At 40.1% G+C, this 15,146-nt stretch overlaps 1 protein-coding gene across 1 annotated transcript; it reads left to right on the top strand.

Moving 5' to 3' along the window:
- Positions 1-473: 473 nt before the first annotated feature.
- nol12 (nucleolar protein 12) lies at positions 474-2,443 on the top strand. Its single transcript, XM_079253382.1, has 6 exons — positions 474-613; positions 1,050-1,155; positions 1,257-1,305; positions 1,402-1,547; positions 1,636-1,733; positions 1,983-2,443. Exons 1-6 carry the CDS (start codon positions 504-506, stop codon positions 2,170-2,172), a joined length of 699 nt encoding a protein of 232 aa, XP_079109508.1. The 5' UTR covers positions 474-503; the 3' UTR covers positions 2,173-2,443.
- Positions 2,444-15,146: the final 12,703 nt, after the last annotated feature.

Here is a 15,146-nt window from a genome sequence, read left to right as displayed (position 1 = left end):
AAAAAAGTTGTATAAATAAAACAGCACTTGTCCAAGTTATCAATTAATGGCGCTTAAAAGCAAAAAAAATAAAAAAATAAAATCAAACTATTTGGGAAATCTTTCTCATTCCAAGGTCCACATATTTGAAACACTGCCAGTGAGATCAAAATGATAAAGGTCAAGTTTTCATATCTTAGGGCAAGATGTGTACACTTTTAATTTGATGCTGGTTATGATACTATTTCAATCATTATTATGGTTCAGTCTTTTTTTCCTGTTTAATAATTATTTTGTCAAAAACCCAACCAAACTCTTAATGCCTCAAACGTCATACTTCAAGGACTTTTAACTAACATTGCTTTTATGATATTTCTATTAAATTAGATTCAGATTTCTTAAACACAGTAATTGCAGAGTATGTAGCTTCAGCGGAACACTTCAGCGCAACCTATTTTTCTATCGGACACATTTAAAACACGTCAGAGCCGGAAGTAGATTTCAAGTAAATTCACGTGTGCAAAATGAAAAACACAAAAAACTTTAACCATGGTTCCAAAAAAGCTAAATTCAAGCCAGGGTCGAAGACAAGAGAAAATAAATGCGTCGTAACATTTAATGACAAAGACAGACAGTAAGTTTATCCGAAACTAGAATTAAGATATGCTATAGCTGTTAGCTAGCATCCTAGCATTAGCTCTCAATAGTTTTAGTTTCAGGTTTGGATTTAATTTCTATCGTGTTTTTTAAAAAAATTTTTTTATCATAAATGTGTTTTACGCAGAAAGTGATAGAATATAAGTAAACCAATAACATGAAGCCGTTTTACATGTTTTATATTTCATGTGTTTTTGATAAACGTTTAATATATTAATGCACCACATTGTTTAATTAAAATCATTTTTGTCTTGGTTTGCTTCTCAGTTCATTTAGGAGGCTGATAGAGATATTGGAAGTAAATGTAACTGAAGGCTTCTGCTTAACTATTTTTAATGCCTTGTATTGTGTTGAAGTTTAACCTGCAGACTGATGGTTGAGTGACTATTTAAATAAATCCTTTCTCCTTTCAGGGAGTTTCTTTCTGGATTCCATAAGCGAAAGGTGGAAAGGAGAAAAGCAGCAGTGGAAGAAATAAAAAAGAAAATCAAGGAAGAGCAGAAAAGAGTCAGAGAAGAAGTAAGCATAAATCATTGTGAAATATTGCCTGGATTGAAACGGATCCAGACATATATTTGTGTAAAGAATGGATATGAAGTTGTGTTTTCTTCTCTCTTCAGCGCCATAAAGAGTATGTGAAGATGCTGAAGGAGAGGCAGGAAGCTCTTGGTAGGTTTTGAGGATTTTTTTTGTCTGAAAGTTTATATTGAAGTCTTCAGAATCTGTAGAAATATTTTTTTTCTTCCCCTGGGACTTGTTTCACAGCTGACACTGAGGATCTTCTGGAAGATGCAATAACCAGCACAACGGAATCTGTGCAGTATGATCATCCAAATCACACAGTTACCGTGACAACCATTAGTGATCTCGACCTATCAGGGGCGCACCTGCTTGGATCTATCGCAAATCAGGTACACGTCATTGTCTTTATAGAACTGTTTGCATGGAAAAGTGCTTATATTTAAGGAAACATTATTATTGAATGTTTCTGATTTGAAGTCTGAAAAGGACAAAGATGATGAAGACAAGGAGGAAGATGAGGAAGAGAAAACCCATCCTCTGCCAAAGAAAGCTGGGAACCCAATCATCAACAAAAAGTAAGCTGTTCTTCATGTGAATCATGTTTCTCTTTGTGTTATATTGCAATTGATGTCTTGACTTTTGGCTAGAAGTAAAATTAGCTTTACGTGTCTTTCCAAGAATGAATACTTGACAGTGATGGCACACATCCATTTTTATAAATAACACAGCTGTGACACAATGACCGCCTGTAAATGTTACTTGAGTCTGTCTACCTGTTCCTTCTGAGGCCAGCTTTTAAATTTCCTTCCCCCTCCTTCCTGCAGGATCCGCTCCCTTACTGCAGCACTCAACACTTACACATGTAAGCGGAAGAGGAAAGGGAAGCAGGAAGGCAGAGGTGGACGTGGCCGTCCAACAGACAAGAGACCTGGTGTCACAGAACGTAAACACACCAGGACCAGCAAGGCTCAGAGACGAAGACAGACTGGGAAGAAGATGCATCACCTCGACTGAGAGAGTCTTTATAAACCTTTATATTAGGGTTCAACTTTTGAAAAAACTTGACTTTTTGTGTCAGGTAAACAAAGTGGACTTTGAAGTATTTATGCTTCTGTGTTTCAGGATGTTTGTAAGCTGAGCAGTTTGTAAAATGAAGAGTATGTCAGTATTCAATTGTCTATTCCATCTCTGACCTGACAGTAGTTTCTGAAGTGCCAACCTTGTGAAATACCGTGCATAGATGTGTAGATTTTTCAGCTGTTTTTATAGTGTTTTTGTTTAACTATCACACACATTTTACTGTATATACATTTTGATTAAATGAAATGATCATGTTCAAGAACGGCTTCTTTTTTTGGAGTTTCATGTCACAGTCAGATTGCTCTGTTTGGAATTTGTTTCTCTCTGCTCTATTGTTAAATAGGAAACCTGATGCTGTTGTCAACATCCTCTGTAGTACATCAGGAAACCAACCCTCAGCTCTGCGTTTCCTTATAGCTCAGTATCACCTGTGTGTGTATAACCAGCCAGTTTCCCTGAGAACACCTTATACTGCACAGCTCGTGGGTTTAATGTATGTTAAACACCCCCAACTCACGAGTGTTTATTTATTTACGTTAACCTGAGCCAGCGTGTGCCAGCTGTCACTACCATGAGCGCTTCATTTCGCTTTCTAAAGCCCATGATATTTAATACAGCCACTGAATGGCGGAACCCAGCAGGTTACTGGCTCCATGTTGGGTCTGGGCCTGTGTGTGCTTCAGGGTCAGTGCTATGTTAACTGAGAGCCACCATGGCTGTCGTAGATGCTTCAGTTTCACTCATTGTCAAAGCAACCAATGGGATTGATTCTAGCATTGGCAGCCTGGGAGGATAGAGAGCATGGGGAAGATGAGGCATGTGCCTGATGGGGGTCTGCTGAGAAGTTCATCCTCGAATTCCAGATGATTCATTCAAAGCGGAGCTGACAACACAAACTATTGTTTTTCTGGTAATGTTTCATTTTTATTATCATTTAGCATGTCAGAATATTTCTTATAAATTTTACTGTCATGTTTTGTAACAACTTTAATTACTTCATTTACAGTTTCCTCTCTTCTTAGAAGCTTTGGCGTTCATACAAGCTGTTAAATTGTAGTGCATGTGCCTTGAGGTGTGTACTAATGCTACTCTGGAGAGCTTTGACAGGGCATATATTGGATTGTGTTTCTCCATCCTCTAGTTTGATTAGTCATTATCATCCAGTTAGTAGTTGCAGATCTTGCATCAAATAGGAATTCTTTTCATTTTTCATGGAGCAGTAGTCCTGTGCTTGTATTTGCATGCCATATTGCCAGACCGGTGTGCCCACAACCGAACTCAACAATGTGAGGAAATAGCCATATTTTTGCTTTTTTCTTACATCATGACAAGTGGCTGTGGAAAAGCATGTGCAAATTATAGTGGGCATTTTATTATTGAAAACATGCACCATCATATAAGGCTTGCTATTCTTGTATATGTGTTATCACTGCATGTTTTCCTGTAGATTTTATTACCACATTATTCTCTACCATGCTGCTATTTCTCAGTTTCTCTGGGATGCAATGAGAGAGCAGCCTCCTTCACCAGACTCACTATGCCCCTGTCCAACGAAGAGCCCACCTGCCCGAAGTTCCAGCCCAACATCTTTGACCCCTCCCGCTGCCACGACTGCCTGCGCCAGAGGCACCTGCATAACAGCACAGGGGAAAGCACTGAGGTACAGCCCCAAAAGAAACCCCAAACAGAGCCTGAAACTGGGGCTAAAACTGAAACCGGTGCTGGGGTTGGATTTGGTATTGGGTCAAGCAGAGGAGTGTCGCTAACGCCAATCCCATCTCAGCCAGAAGGAGACACCAGTAGCAAGGTAAGAAAGGGGAGAGACCAGGAAGCAGGAGGTAGAGATGAACAGAGCCGCTTGACAACCAGGAGAAATGCTAATGAGAAACAAAGAAAACATATACTGACAGATTGGATTAGTCGGACCTGAGGAAAGCCTGGTGGGTGAGACGTTACAGGTCACAGGTGAAGGCAACAAAACAATGAAGATATATGCTAAATCAACAGAAAAGGCTCGACTTTCATTGTTTGATAGATCAGAAATTTGAATTTTAATATGTGAACGAGAGTTTAAAATGATATAAAAGAAAGACAGCTGGGGCAAGAAAATAACACGGGACCTCTTAGTTTAACTCAGATAACATGCAAACTTAAGTTTGTCAGACCATTAATGAGTCTGTTTCTTGTTAGTGAATTAGGAAAAGGTCAGACAGAAAATAAGAAGTAACAACATAGAGCAGGGTGGCAGTACTGTCCCCCATTATAAATGAATGAAGCTGGATCACTTACCGTTCACTTGGGAATCGCATGTAATTTTAGAAGAGGTGTAATGCAAAGAAAGGATGGTTGTGTGACTGAACAGCATGAAAAATATGAAAACTGCTGCTTGTTTCTGCTGTCTGCTTTCATAAACAATTACAGCTACGGTGTGACCTTAACTTGTTTCTGGAAACAGGACGTTGATTTTCACTGTGCTTCCAGTAGTGTCTAAACTGAAGTTTCCTGGAAAGCATCAAGATCACTGTTATTTTCTGACTAACACAGACAATTTTGTTATATTTTAAACACAGAACTGTTTGTTGGTTCAAGAGGGGAAAAAAAATAGCGATGAAATTTTAATGAGGAAAACCACGAGGCAGGTTGAGTTACAGAAGTGTAACCCTAATCGAACAGCAGAACGAACATGTGTCTGTCAGACAGGACTGAGGGCACAGACACTATTTGTTAAACCTTCTATTCTAGGAGATGAATCCTGGCAGAGATGTCCGGGGTGGTTAAGTATGTACCCTGCTGTATTTGTATGCCTTCAATCCCTGTCAGATTCATCCCATTGCCTTTTTTATTTGACCTTTGCTCGGAAATGCTCCCACGCTGGAGATTGACGTCAGTATCTTTGTGACTTAGAGTGAGATGGGGCTTGCTGAGATGTTGTGATTGGCCAGTGTGCTCCCTTGTCACCCTATCAGGAGGATTCTGACTGCCTGTCTGTGGTGAGCAGCTACTGTGATGTCAATGGAGGTTGTGTGGGTTATGAGGAGAACTCTTTGTGCATCCTGAGTCCTGCCTGTGAGCTTTTCATTTGTGACGGTGACAACGACGACAGCACAGACAGGTAGGGATCTTAAGTCAGTGGTTATGGTGGGATGTTTGGAAGTGCTATAAAAGTAAAGTGTAAATATTCTATGTGAAGGTAGATTTAGTGACCAGCACTGTATTTTGAACTGAAGCCTTTTCAGGTTGCATTACTCTGTAATCTCACATTTCCTTGTCTTGTGCCTTGTACTTTTCTTTCCTCGTTGGTTCTTTGCGCTCTTAATCTCTGGGACCTTGCCATTTCTTAACCTGTTACCTCCTTTTTAATGTAGCTGTCGTGAGCACAGTGAAGAGTTCAGCAGCTCTGTTAGTGCGGAGGACGAATACTTGCCGGTACGACGCCGTCCCTCCAAACTCAGCATGACTCGACTTGACCCTCCACCTCACAGGCCAAACCCTCGGGCCTGGATGGATGAAGCTCAGAGCAGAGACAGCTTTACGAGGCGTTCAGGTGCATTCAAACTGGCTTTAAACATTTCTTATCAAATTTCCTGGTGGATTACACACTTAAGAAAGAAAATCAATGAAAAGGATTATTGTAAGACCATCCCTTGTTTTAGGAATTTCTAGATATTCTTTGCAGCAGGAGACTGGGTCTTCATTAAACCTATGACTTACTGCACAAATCTATATCCCGTTACAGCCAGAGGTGTTCTTTACTTGGCAATACTATTTGCAGTCACCAGCTGAGGTGTCAGAGCAATTATTGGTAATACAATATAGGTAGGTTTGTGTCAGGAAACCTTTACTGGGAGTAGTTTGGCAGTTGAAGCTTGATGTTTGCATCTCCAGTTTCGGTTTTCTCTCATTCTGTCTGGTTTTTTCAAAATCCTTTGTCTTATTTTATTCCAGGATTTAAAGATGACAGAGAGAAGCGTGAAAGTGGCTACTTTTCTCTGGGTAGGGCAGCAGGTGCTCGCTCATTGCATGAAAACAGTCCATCGACTCCTTTCCGACATTTTGAGAGAGGCCGTCCCATCTTTAACTACAGGAATGTTGAGCCTAAAGATACCATCCCATTCAGAAACCCTAATCTTGGAGTGGCCTCTGAAAGACAGATACCGGAGGTACTCAACGAGGACCTACCTGTGGAAATCCCTCCTCCTGACCCTTACGATGTTGCTGTTGAAGTTGAGGCTCAAGTAGGCCCCCGATCTCCAAGTCCCACTCCTTTTAAGATAGCGGAGTCCCTGGCTTCCAGTGGCCGAAAGGGTTTGAATCGAGGAAATCCTTCTTCTCGCATCTCTTCCTATCAGTCATCAGGGCGGTATGATTCCTCAAAGCAAGGCTCAGCTCTGCAGTCTCGCTCCTCTTCCCCCTCACGTGAAAACTTGCAGTTCAGACGGAGTGAGTCCAGTACTTCTCTAAACAGGCAGAACTTTGATGGGGGAAGGTGGTCTCAGGGGGCACCAGGATCCAAAAGCCCCTTGCAAGGTGCACATGGACAACGTTTTGAGTCAGGAACTCTGCCAAGAAATTTCAAATCATTTGCTAGTTCAGTCAAATCTCAGTCCAGCACAGTTTCGGATTTTAGGAGTGCCCTGCGCAAAACAGAAGGCACCAGTTCTTTAGCTGGACGAGGTTGTGACAGCAGAAGCACATCCCCCTCAAAGAGGGACTATAACTCTTCTAGCCAAGTGTTTCCTCGCAGAAATGAGATCACCACTAGTTTATCACGTCCTCGTGGTGGCAGCAGTCGTACTTCTTCTCCATCTAGGACAGCCGATGACAGTCGTGTGCGTGACAGTCCCAGATCTTCACCCTCAAGGAAGAATTACACCTCATCTAGACAGCCAGTCCTTCGTAATTCTGAATCATTGATGTCTCTAAATGGTCAAAGTCACCATGGACGCTGTGGCTCCCCAATAAGAGAAGGCTATGGTATTGAAAACCAGGCTCTTCTGCGTAACCCAACTAGAAACAGACTGAATGGTCAAGAAGATGAAGTTACAACTGCGTCTCCATCTGGACGAAGTTATGACAAACCAACTCAATCCATACTCCGTAAGACTGAATCAAGCTCTGTCAATAGCAGTCGAGGTTGGGACAGCCGTTCCTCGTCTCCTGGTAGGAGAGGCCAGGATACCCTTGGTCAGTATCAACCTAAGAGAAAGGACAACACTGGTTCATTAAATGGGCGTAGTTGTGACAGGCACAATTCCTCACCTTCAAGGAGAAACTATGAAGCTTCTTCTCGGCCTCTGCAACATAAATCTGAATTCAACAGCTCCACCAGAAGCCATAGTGGTTACAGTTCATTGGCTGTAAGGAAAAACTATAATGCCCCCGACCAACCCATGCTTCAGAAATCTGAAACTCGCAGCTCCTTAAAAAGCAAGAATCAAAACAACTGCAGCTCCTCACTCTCTAGAAAAGGCAACAGTGATCCACCAGGATATTCAGTCCTCAGATGTGCCTCGAATGATGATTCCAATCAATACTTTCAGAGAAAAAACGCTGACAGTGAAACGAAACCTGACTCTATACGCTCAACACACTCATGGCGGGGATCTACTCATTCCCTCCGCAGCTCCTCGCTATCTCGGCCCACTTCGCCCTCTAGACAAGCTCCTAATAGCAACAGAACTGCCTTTGTTCCCATGGAAACAACCAGAACCTCTGGCAGTACCAGATCTGGGTCTGGTAGACACAGTTATGATCGCTGCCCCTCTCCTAATGGCAACAGGACTTCCCATCGTCCACGGAGCCCCTCTCCGTCACCTCAGATTCAAATGCAGAGGCACACCTCCTCCCAAAGCTCCATAGAGTCCTCGGAGTCAGGAAGGCTCTCAGTGGGCTCCACAGGACAGAACAGGGAGGAGTATGCCATGATGGCTGACCTACCAAAGGTCAAGATGATCAATCAAAGGGAGGGCCTGAGCCACATGGTGCGGGCACAGAACCAGCAACCCATCCGGAGACAGGAACTCTTCAAACCAGCCAGGTTAGGCTTACACATTACAACAAAGCACAAAAGAGGAGCTGGTCTTCCTAATTACTTTTAGATAATTTTAAAAGCAAGTCAATACTATATTTCATAAATTTAGCTTTTTTTGTATGAGGTAGATGGTGCATTATGAACTAACCTGTAGCTAACTTTTCATCCTACACCATTGGATCGTACAGATTTGACCTGATCGAACACATTGATAACCTGTTTGTGTCATTTTAGCCACTCTTTGAGCAAACATCCGTCCACAGAGTGGGAAGATACAGCAGACACTGAGAGAGAATGGCACTACGGAGGCAGTGGGTATCTATCTCGAGCTCACTCTTCCACTTCATTACAGGTAGGTCAGTTAGGCCTATGTGAGCTCCACTGAGGAATAAAAGCTGAGTTCTTGCTTAGGTTGTGACTTCTGTATATATGCTAGAGTTTGATTATGGTGACACTGATAAAAACCAAAACATTAGAACATCAGAAATATTGAATTTATCAAAAACATTAACTACACTGATCAACAAGTGTAATGGATTTAGATGGGAATAATATGAAACCCCAATTGCAAGGCTGTGATGCTGTCCAAAGTGTGAATAAAAACTATAGATGATGACTTCCATATCTCATAAACCAATATTTTATTTATAACAAAACACAAAAAATCATCAAATGTTGAAAATGAGTTATTTGATTGTTTTTTCATTGAGTTTGCTGGCAGCAACATACATCCAAAAAGTTGAGCAGGAGTCATGTTTGCGTCTTTGTAGCAGCAGCTCTTCTTTTAACGGCAGTCTGTAAACGTACGGTGACTGAGGAGGCCTGCTGCTGGACTTTTGTAGGATTTAAGATACTTAACAGCACTGGATCTTCTTTGATGAAAGGTGTGGAGGCATCCCAGTCCAGCACCTGCACTTTTTTAATACAAAGATATGCTGTTGTCATAGATGCTGTATAAGGTGTCGAAAGGTCTTTCTAAAATATGCAAAGCCATTCCTAAAAAAAATTGTCTGGATGGGAGCAGATATTGCTCTGAAGCCTGTACATTTCAGGATTATGAGTGCATTTCTAGATCTGCAAATTGCCACTTATATAGGGATTATTGCACCACATAGATGAGAAGTGCAGACTTTTTAACTAATCCCCACTGTTAGTTGGTCCCACTCCTCTTCATTGATGATTTTCTGTCATTCTTTCTTTCTTTCTTTCTTTTTTCCCTATCATTTCTAAGAAGAATTTCAAATTTCAGTCTTGTCTGATCACAGTTTTTCACTATACCGCTGTTCATTTTAAATGAGCTTTGACTGACAAAAGATGCCCGTTTCTGATCTAATTATTGTTGAACAGATCAGAGATCACTATTTATGGATCATGCAGAAATTGTTTTATGTTTTCATCATAGAGCAAATCCTAAACAATTTGCATCGATTGTTATTTCTGGTGGTGGCAGCTTTGTGTTTGTTCTTTGATTTTTAAATGCAGTTTATGATTCTGGCCTTTGGTTTCCCCATCCCAACTTTTTAAAACGAAGATGCATAATGAAATGCCTAATTTTAAACATTTTAAACTTTTTTAAATTTACATTCTCAATAATATTAAAAGAAAATATGTCAGACTATGATTTGTCACCATTTCTCAACTATTTTGGGAATGGGGGTGGTAGATATAGCTGGGATTTGAACTTTTAAACCCCTACGTGAGCACACTGCATTAAGCACCTTCCCCCTTGCACAATGTAATCCATTGCCATGCATTTGCTGTTTGTGCCCTGTGGCTCTCGCCTGCCTGATTTGTTAATGCTTAACCACATCTTCCACATACACCCGATCTAAATACTACATGAAAGTCCGGCTCTTTATGTTTGTTTAGTTGGACACTTACAACCTTCATAACTACTTGCTATTGTTATCCAGAGATCTGGGAGCCCCACAGCAGATGAAGGCAGCTCATGGAAAAGTAATCACCATAGATCCGAACAAATGCAGGTATGTGCTGCAGCTGGCATAATTAGAATTAATGTGCATGCTCTTTGTGTGCTTATGTGGATAACTAGCTTTGGAGGGGATAAATAACATTAAATTTGTCTGTTATTACAAATATTTTTATGCATTTAATAACCTTCCAACACATATGCCCCAACAGAAGTTTTTCTTACACCCTTTATCAATATAACACTGCTCTTTCCTAATAGATCCTGCATGTATTTAGCCCTGATGCACCTAAAGCTTTATGTAATTGAAAAATTTAATTTTTGTTCAACAGCTGGGAAATGTGTGTGTATAGACTTTACCTACAACCTACAGTCATTTCATAAGTGTGACTGAGCTTTGTCAATTGTGGTTTGCTGGGGCATGTGTTGAAATTCCTGAACTGAAACCAATAGCTGCAAAGAGACGATTTTGAAAGGGGTGGAGGGGAGTGCAAACTTCAGATCCAAACCCAAAAGATTTTTCTGTCAGGGTGATATGGCAAATTTACTCCTTAAAAAAAAATAAAAATAGGAGAATATCTAAACCTTTCCATGTCATGGATCCCCAAGATTTATTTACTTCCCAGAAAAAGTAAGGGAATGAGACCAGAAGAACACTTTTCCATTTATTTTCCTGTTGTGGGTGCAGTTAATCATGGTTATGATATATCTCTTGAGGCCGGGTACTCAAATGAATCCCCAGCTGCCCATGAATATCCCCGCCCGGACCCTATTTGTACAGAGCCAGGGTGAAGGTTAGCGTGTTCTCTCTTTCTCTCTCTCTCCCCCTCCCTCCCTCACACACACAGACACACAGAGAGAGAGAGACTGTCTTTGCGGATCCGCCCAGGAAGTGGCAGACAGGGCAGAGAGAAAGCAGCAGCAAGTAGCGACACATCCGAGGAAGAAGCGTATCGTTCACTCCCAACTACTAGTCAGAAAGTTTAGAAAACATTAGCCCAAAACGCCAGCTGTTCATCCATGCTAAGCGAAGTGAATGTGATCTGTGAGTCTTTTCATGACGGTGGCGACTCGCTGCTGAAAAAATATGTATGAATGGCGGATTTTTACCTTATTTTGCGAAACGTGAATGTACCGCGAGGGAGCAAGGTGCTTTCTGGCCGAGAGGTTTAGATAAGCTGAGTGGTTCAAGTTGAGAAGAGAAGTTTTGAGTGTGCCAAGTGATAGTACTTTTGTGTTTATTATTATTATTATTTTTTTTACCTGTCTGGATCCTGTTATCATGACGGTAAGCTGCACCCTATTCGCTCGTATCTTGAAGGCACTTTGTTTTTCCTGTCTGTTATTTCTTCCTGTATTAATATTTGTTGAATGGACTCTTGCTCGGAGCTTAACTGAGTCTAACTGTTTATAAAAAAATGAAAAATTAACCGTTGTTAACGGTTTTTAACGGTCACTTTTGACTCGTTGCGAGGGGTGTGTTCAAAGTTACCGCTAGCTTAAGGCTTTTTTTCCCCCCCTTTGTATCTGCTTGTAAAATGTGTACTCTAAAAAAGTTCATATACTTGTTTGTTTGTGTTTGTGTTACTCCTTGCTATTTACAGTAGCAGGACGTGTCACTAGTCAGTAGCATGTACAGTATGGCAGTTTTTACAGCCGCCTGTGATGTTAACTTTTTTTTTTTTTTTTTACCTTATTGTCAATTGAAAAACCAAGTGGAAAATAAATAAGTAGATAAATAACAGTAATTTCAATCCAAAAAAAAAAAAAAAAAAGAAAAATGAGAACTATTTAAAACCTTTTAATTGATGTTTGTTTCTGGATTTTTTTTTTGGGCAGCTCTCCTTTTGGTTTCCCAGATTTTGTTTTGTACACTGCTGTTTGTTTGTTCTTTTTTTGTGTATCTTCGAGCCACAGTACTGTTTACACTCAGCCACACACAGCCAACAAAACCTGGCAATCTGTTTGATAAAGTAATCAAGAGGTGTTGGCCCTCCAAAACCTGGTAATCCAGGAACTGTCATCACAATGAGCCTACATTTGGATCCTACTATTCACATTGTGTAGAGCAGTAACCTATTTAACCAAGCCTAAAGGACAAAGCTCTCCAAACAATACTCCTTTATAGTGACAGGAGACGAGTTTACGAAGAGATCACGTCTCAGACTCTCTTCGGTTTGTTGATCTTCTTGTTTCCATTTCAGATATCACCATTGAAAGGATAATTCATTTCTTAAACATGTCTCACCTTCCATATACTTCTCCATGCTCCCTTGGGGCATGTATAGACTGGCTAACATTAATTTATAATGGGTTTGACATGTCACAAGTCAGCCCTGTTGCTTAAAACTCACTGGTACGACATTGAAATAAAGGACAAAACAGACAGGCATGATTACATATTTAATCTCTTGTGTTTTTCTTCTTGTAGCGTAGGTTTACTATTTTTGTAACCATGACCATGTAGCCATTAGCTGATGTTATGGCAACATATAAAAACAATATTTGAATGAAAATAGAAAAACTAGGTCTAACTAATAATGAATTATGATTTTACACAGTCTGATGCCATTAATCAGACTGTAACATTGGTCAGATTAAAAGAAATCCATTTCGTAGATGAGCTGGCTTAAACTGAGAGAAACCATGGGTGGTGCTGTGGATTACCGGAGCACCAGGAAGGGAGAATAAAGACAGTAAAGGGGGTGAATAAAGACTAAAGATGACAGGAAACACTGAGAAATTATCGTGCAGGAGTGCTAACAAATAAAATCAGAACAAAGTGTCCCAGTACAGGAATAAATTGAATAAAGAGGAGTTAAGAGTACAGAGGTGAAAAAAAAGGGAGTTTAATATCTGTGGGCGATGACATGGCAAATGTAGAAGGATTTAAAAGTGAGGAATGTACATGCAAGAAGAAGAGAGATAAGCAAAGGGAGGAATGCATGTTGGGAGAGGTTGCCTAATCTTAATCTGGGATCACTACTTCTCGAGGTGCCTTGTGCATGTTTTCTCTTCCTGTAATGGTGTAAAAAGCAAAAGCAGCCCTGCTGCAGTGCAACAGTACAGCACCTTGCTGTGTAAACACTGTTTTCAAGATAATGCTGGAGGATATCAATGGTGTCAAGACATATTTTATTACCATTATATGTGTGCGCGCGTGTGTATGTATATGTGTGTGTGTGTGTGTGTGTGTATATATATATATATACATACATATATATACATACATATATATATATATATATATATATATATATATATATATATATATATATAATGACAGAGATAGAGATGTGGATGTATTGAGCATTTGCCATCTTTTGATATTGGCTTGTGGTGTGGTTTGTCCAGTCCAGTTTCATTTGTTACATCTTTTCTCTCTGTTTCTATTCATGCTTTGTGTTTCTTTCTTTGTAAAAATCTATTCAGACTCGCTTTTGATTCACAAATGAATGGCCTCGACTTACAAAGACATTGCACAACTCTTTCCTGCAAATGTTGTAGCATTTTTCTCAAGAATTCAGATGAAGGTCAGAGAAATTGACATTGTATACTCTGCTTTGCAGCCTGACCTCTTGAACTTTAAAAAGGGATGGATGTCAAAACTGGACCACAATGGGGAGGTAAAGTGTCTCACCATCATTCTTTGTTCTTTATGAGCAAGATGTTTGTAAAGCAATAGGATCAGATTATCTTTATTCTTCCAGTGCTAGTATGGCAGCTTGAAGCAGTCATCTTTCTCTCTAAATGAAATGCTTGAATGAATAATTCTCACTTCACACATCACATGCTGCAGGTCTTCAGCTCAGTACGGGTTCTTCCTGTTCCACTGATGTTTGCCCCTGTTCTTTCATACATGGCTAGCTCCATAAATCCGATACTGATATTTTGTTGTTGATATTAAATGTCTGCTCCTATCAGGCAAATTAACTGTGGATTAATCTGATATGTTTGTTTCTTTAGTGGAAGAGGCATTGGTTTGTTCTGACTGACGCAGGGCTGAAGTATTACAGAGACTTGAGTGCAGAGGAGGTAGATATTTCTTATTTCTAATGATTGTTGCAAATACCTGTGATGATAATCTGACCTGTTACAATGAAGCAACAGGTCACATTCGCAAGAAAAAGTTCTATATTGGTTTTTGTGAACAGATTAGGAAGAAATGTACAACGTTCCTGTGTTTTCTGCACAGAAAGATGACTTGGATGGGGAGATTGACCTAAAATCCTGTATGAAGGTGTCTGAGTTTGATGTGGAGAAGAACTATGGGTTTCAGATTCAGGTGATTTATCTGTGTCACAAACTCTTTTCTTTTGTTGGATTTATACTTTTTTGTTTCCATATGGGCTCTAACCACACCTGCGTTAAGTTGCTGTCATATCACACACCTTTCCTCCCCATATTTCTCTTTTTCAATTGTGCTTTATCTTCTCCATCTTATCCCAGTTCTGTCATAGCTTTATCTCCTTAACCTGTATTTTCTTTCCCGCTTTTCTTCTTTTCTTCAGACACGGGAAGCTGTGTTCACATTGTCTGCCATGACTGCAGGGATCAGGAGGAATTGGATAGAGGTTTTAAAGAAGTGTATTCAGCCCACAAGTTCTCCAGACCTCACACAGTAATAACCAACAGATCTTTTACATAATAAAGTTTTGCTACTTTAGAAGTGTAGACTTGTAGACAGGGGTGTTCATTTATTAACAGAATAAAAATTTTTCTTTTTTTCTTTTTTTTTTACAACCACAAACCAGAAAAAGTTGGGAGATAATGAAAAAAAGATACATAAAGGAGAAAATGTAGGCAGGTGATAACCAGTTTGTCTTGTTCAGTCAACATTCAGTAGATCAGTTACTTGATTGAGCTCTTTCATATTTGTTCTTTAAAGGACAATCAATAAGAAATGATACATTTCTCCCTTCATCATCAATAATGTCATGAAACTAT

This window comes from Telmatherina bonti (genome assembly GCF_933228915.1).
Source record: "Telmatherina bonti genome assembly, chromosome: 14".
In the NCBI taxonomy this organism is placed as follows: Eukaryota; Metazoa; Chordata; class Actinopteri; order Atheriniformes; family Telmatherinidae; genus Telmatherina; species Telmatherina bonti.
The sequence above is the reverse complement of the archived record's forward strand: the minus strand, read 5'-3'. Positions and strand labels throughout refer to the sequence as shown.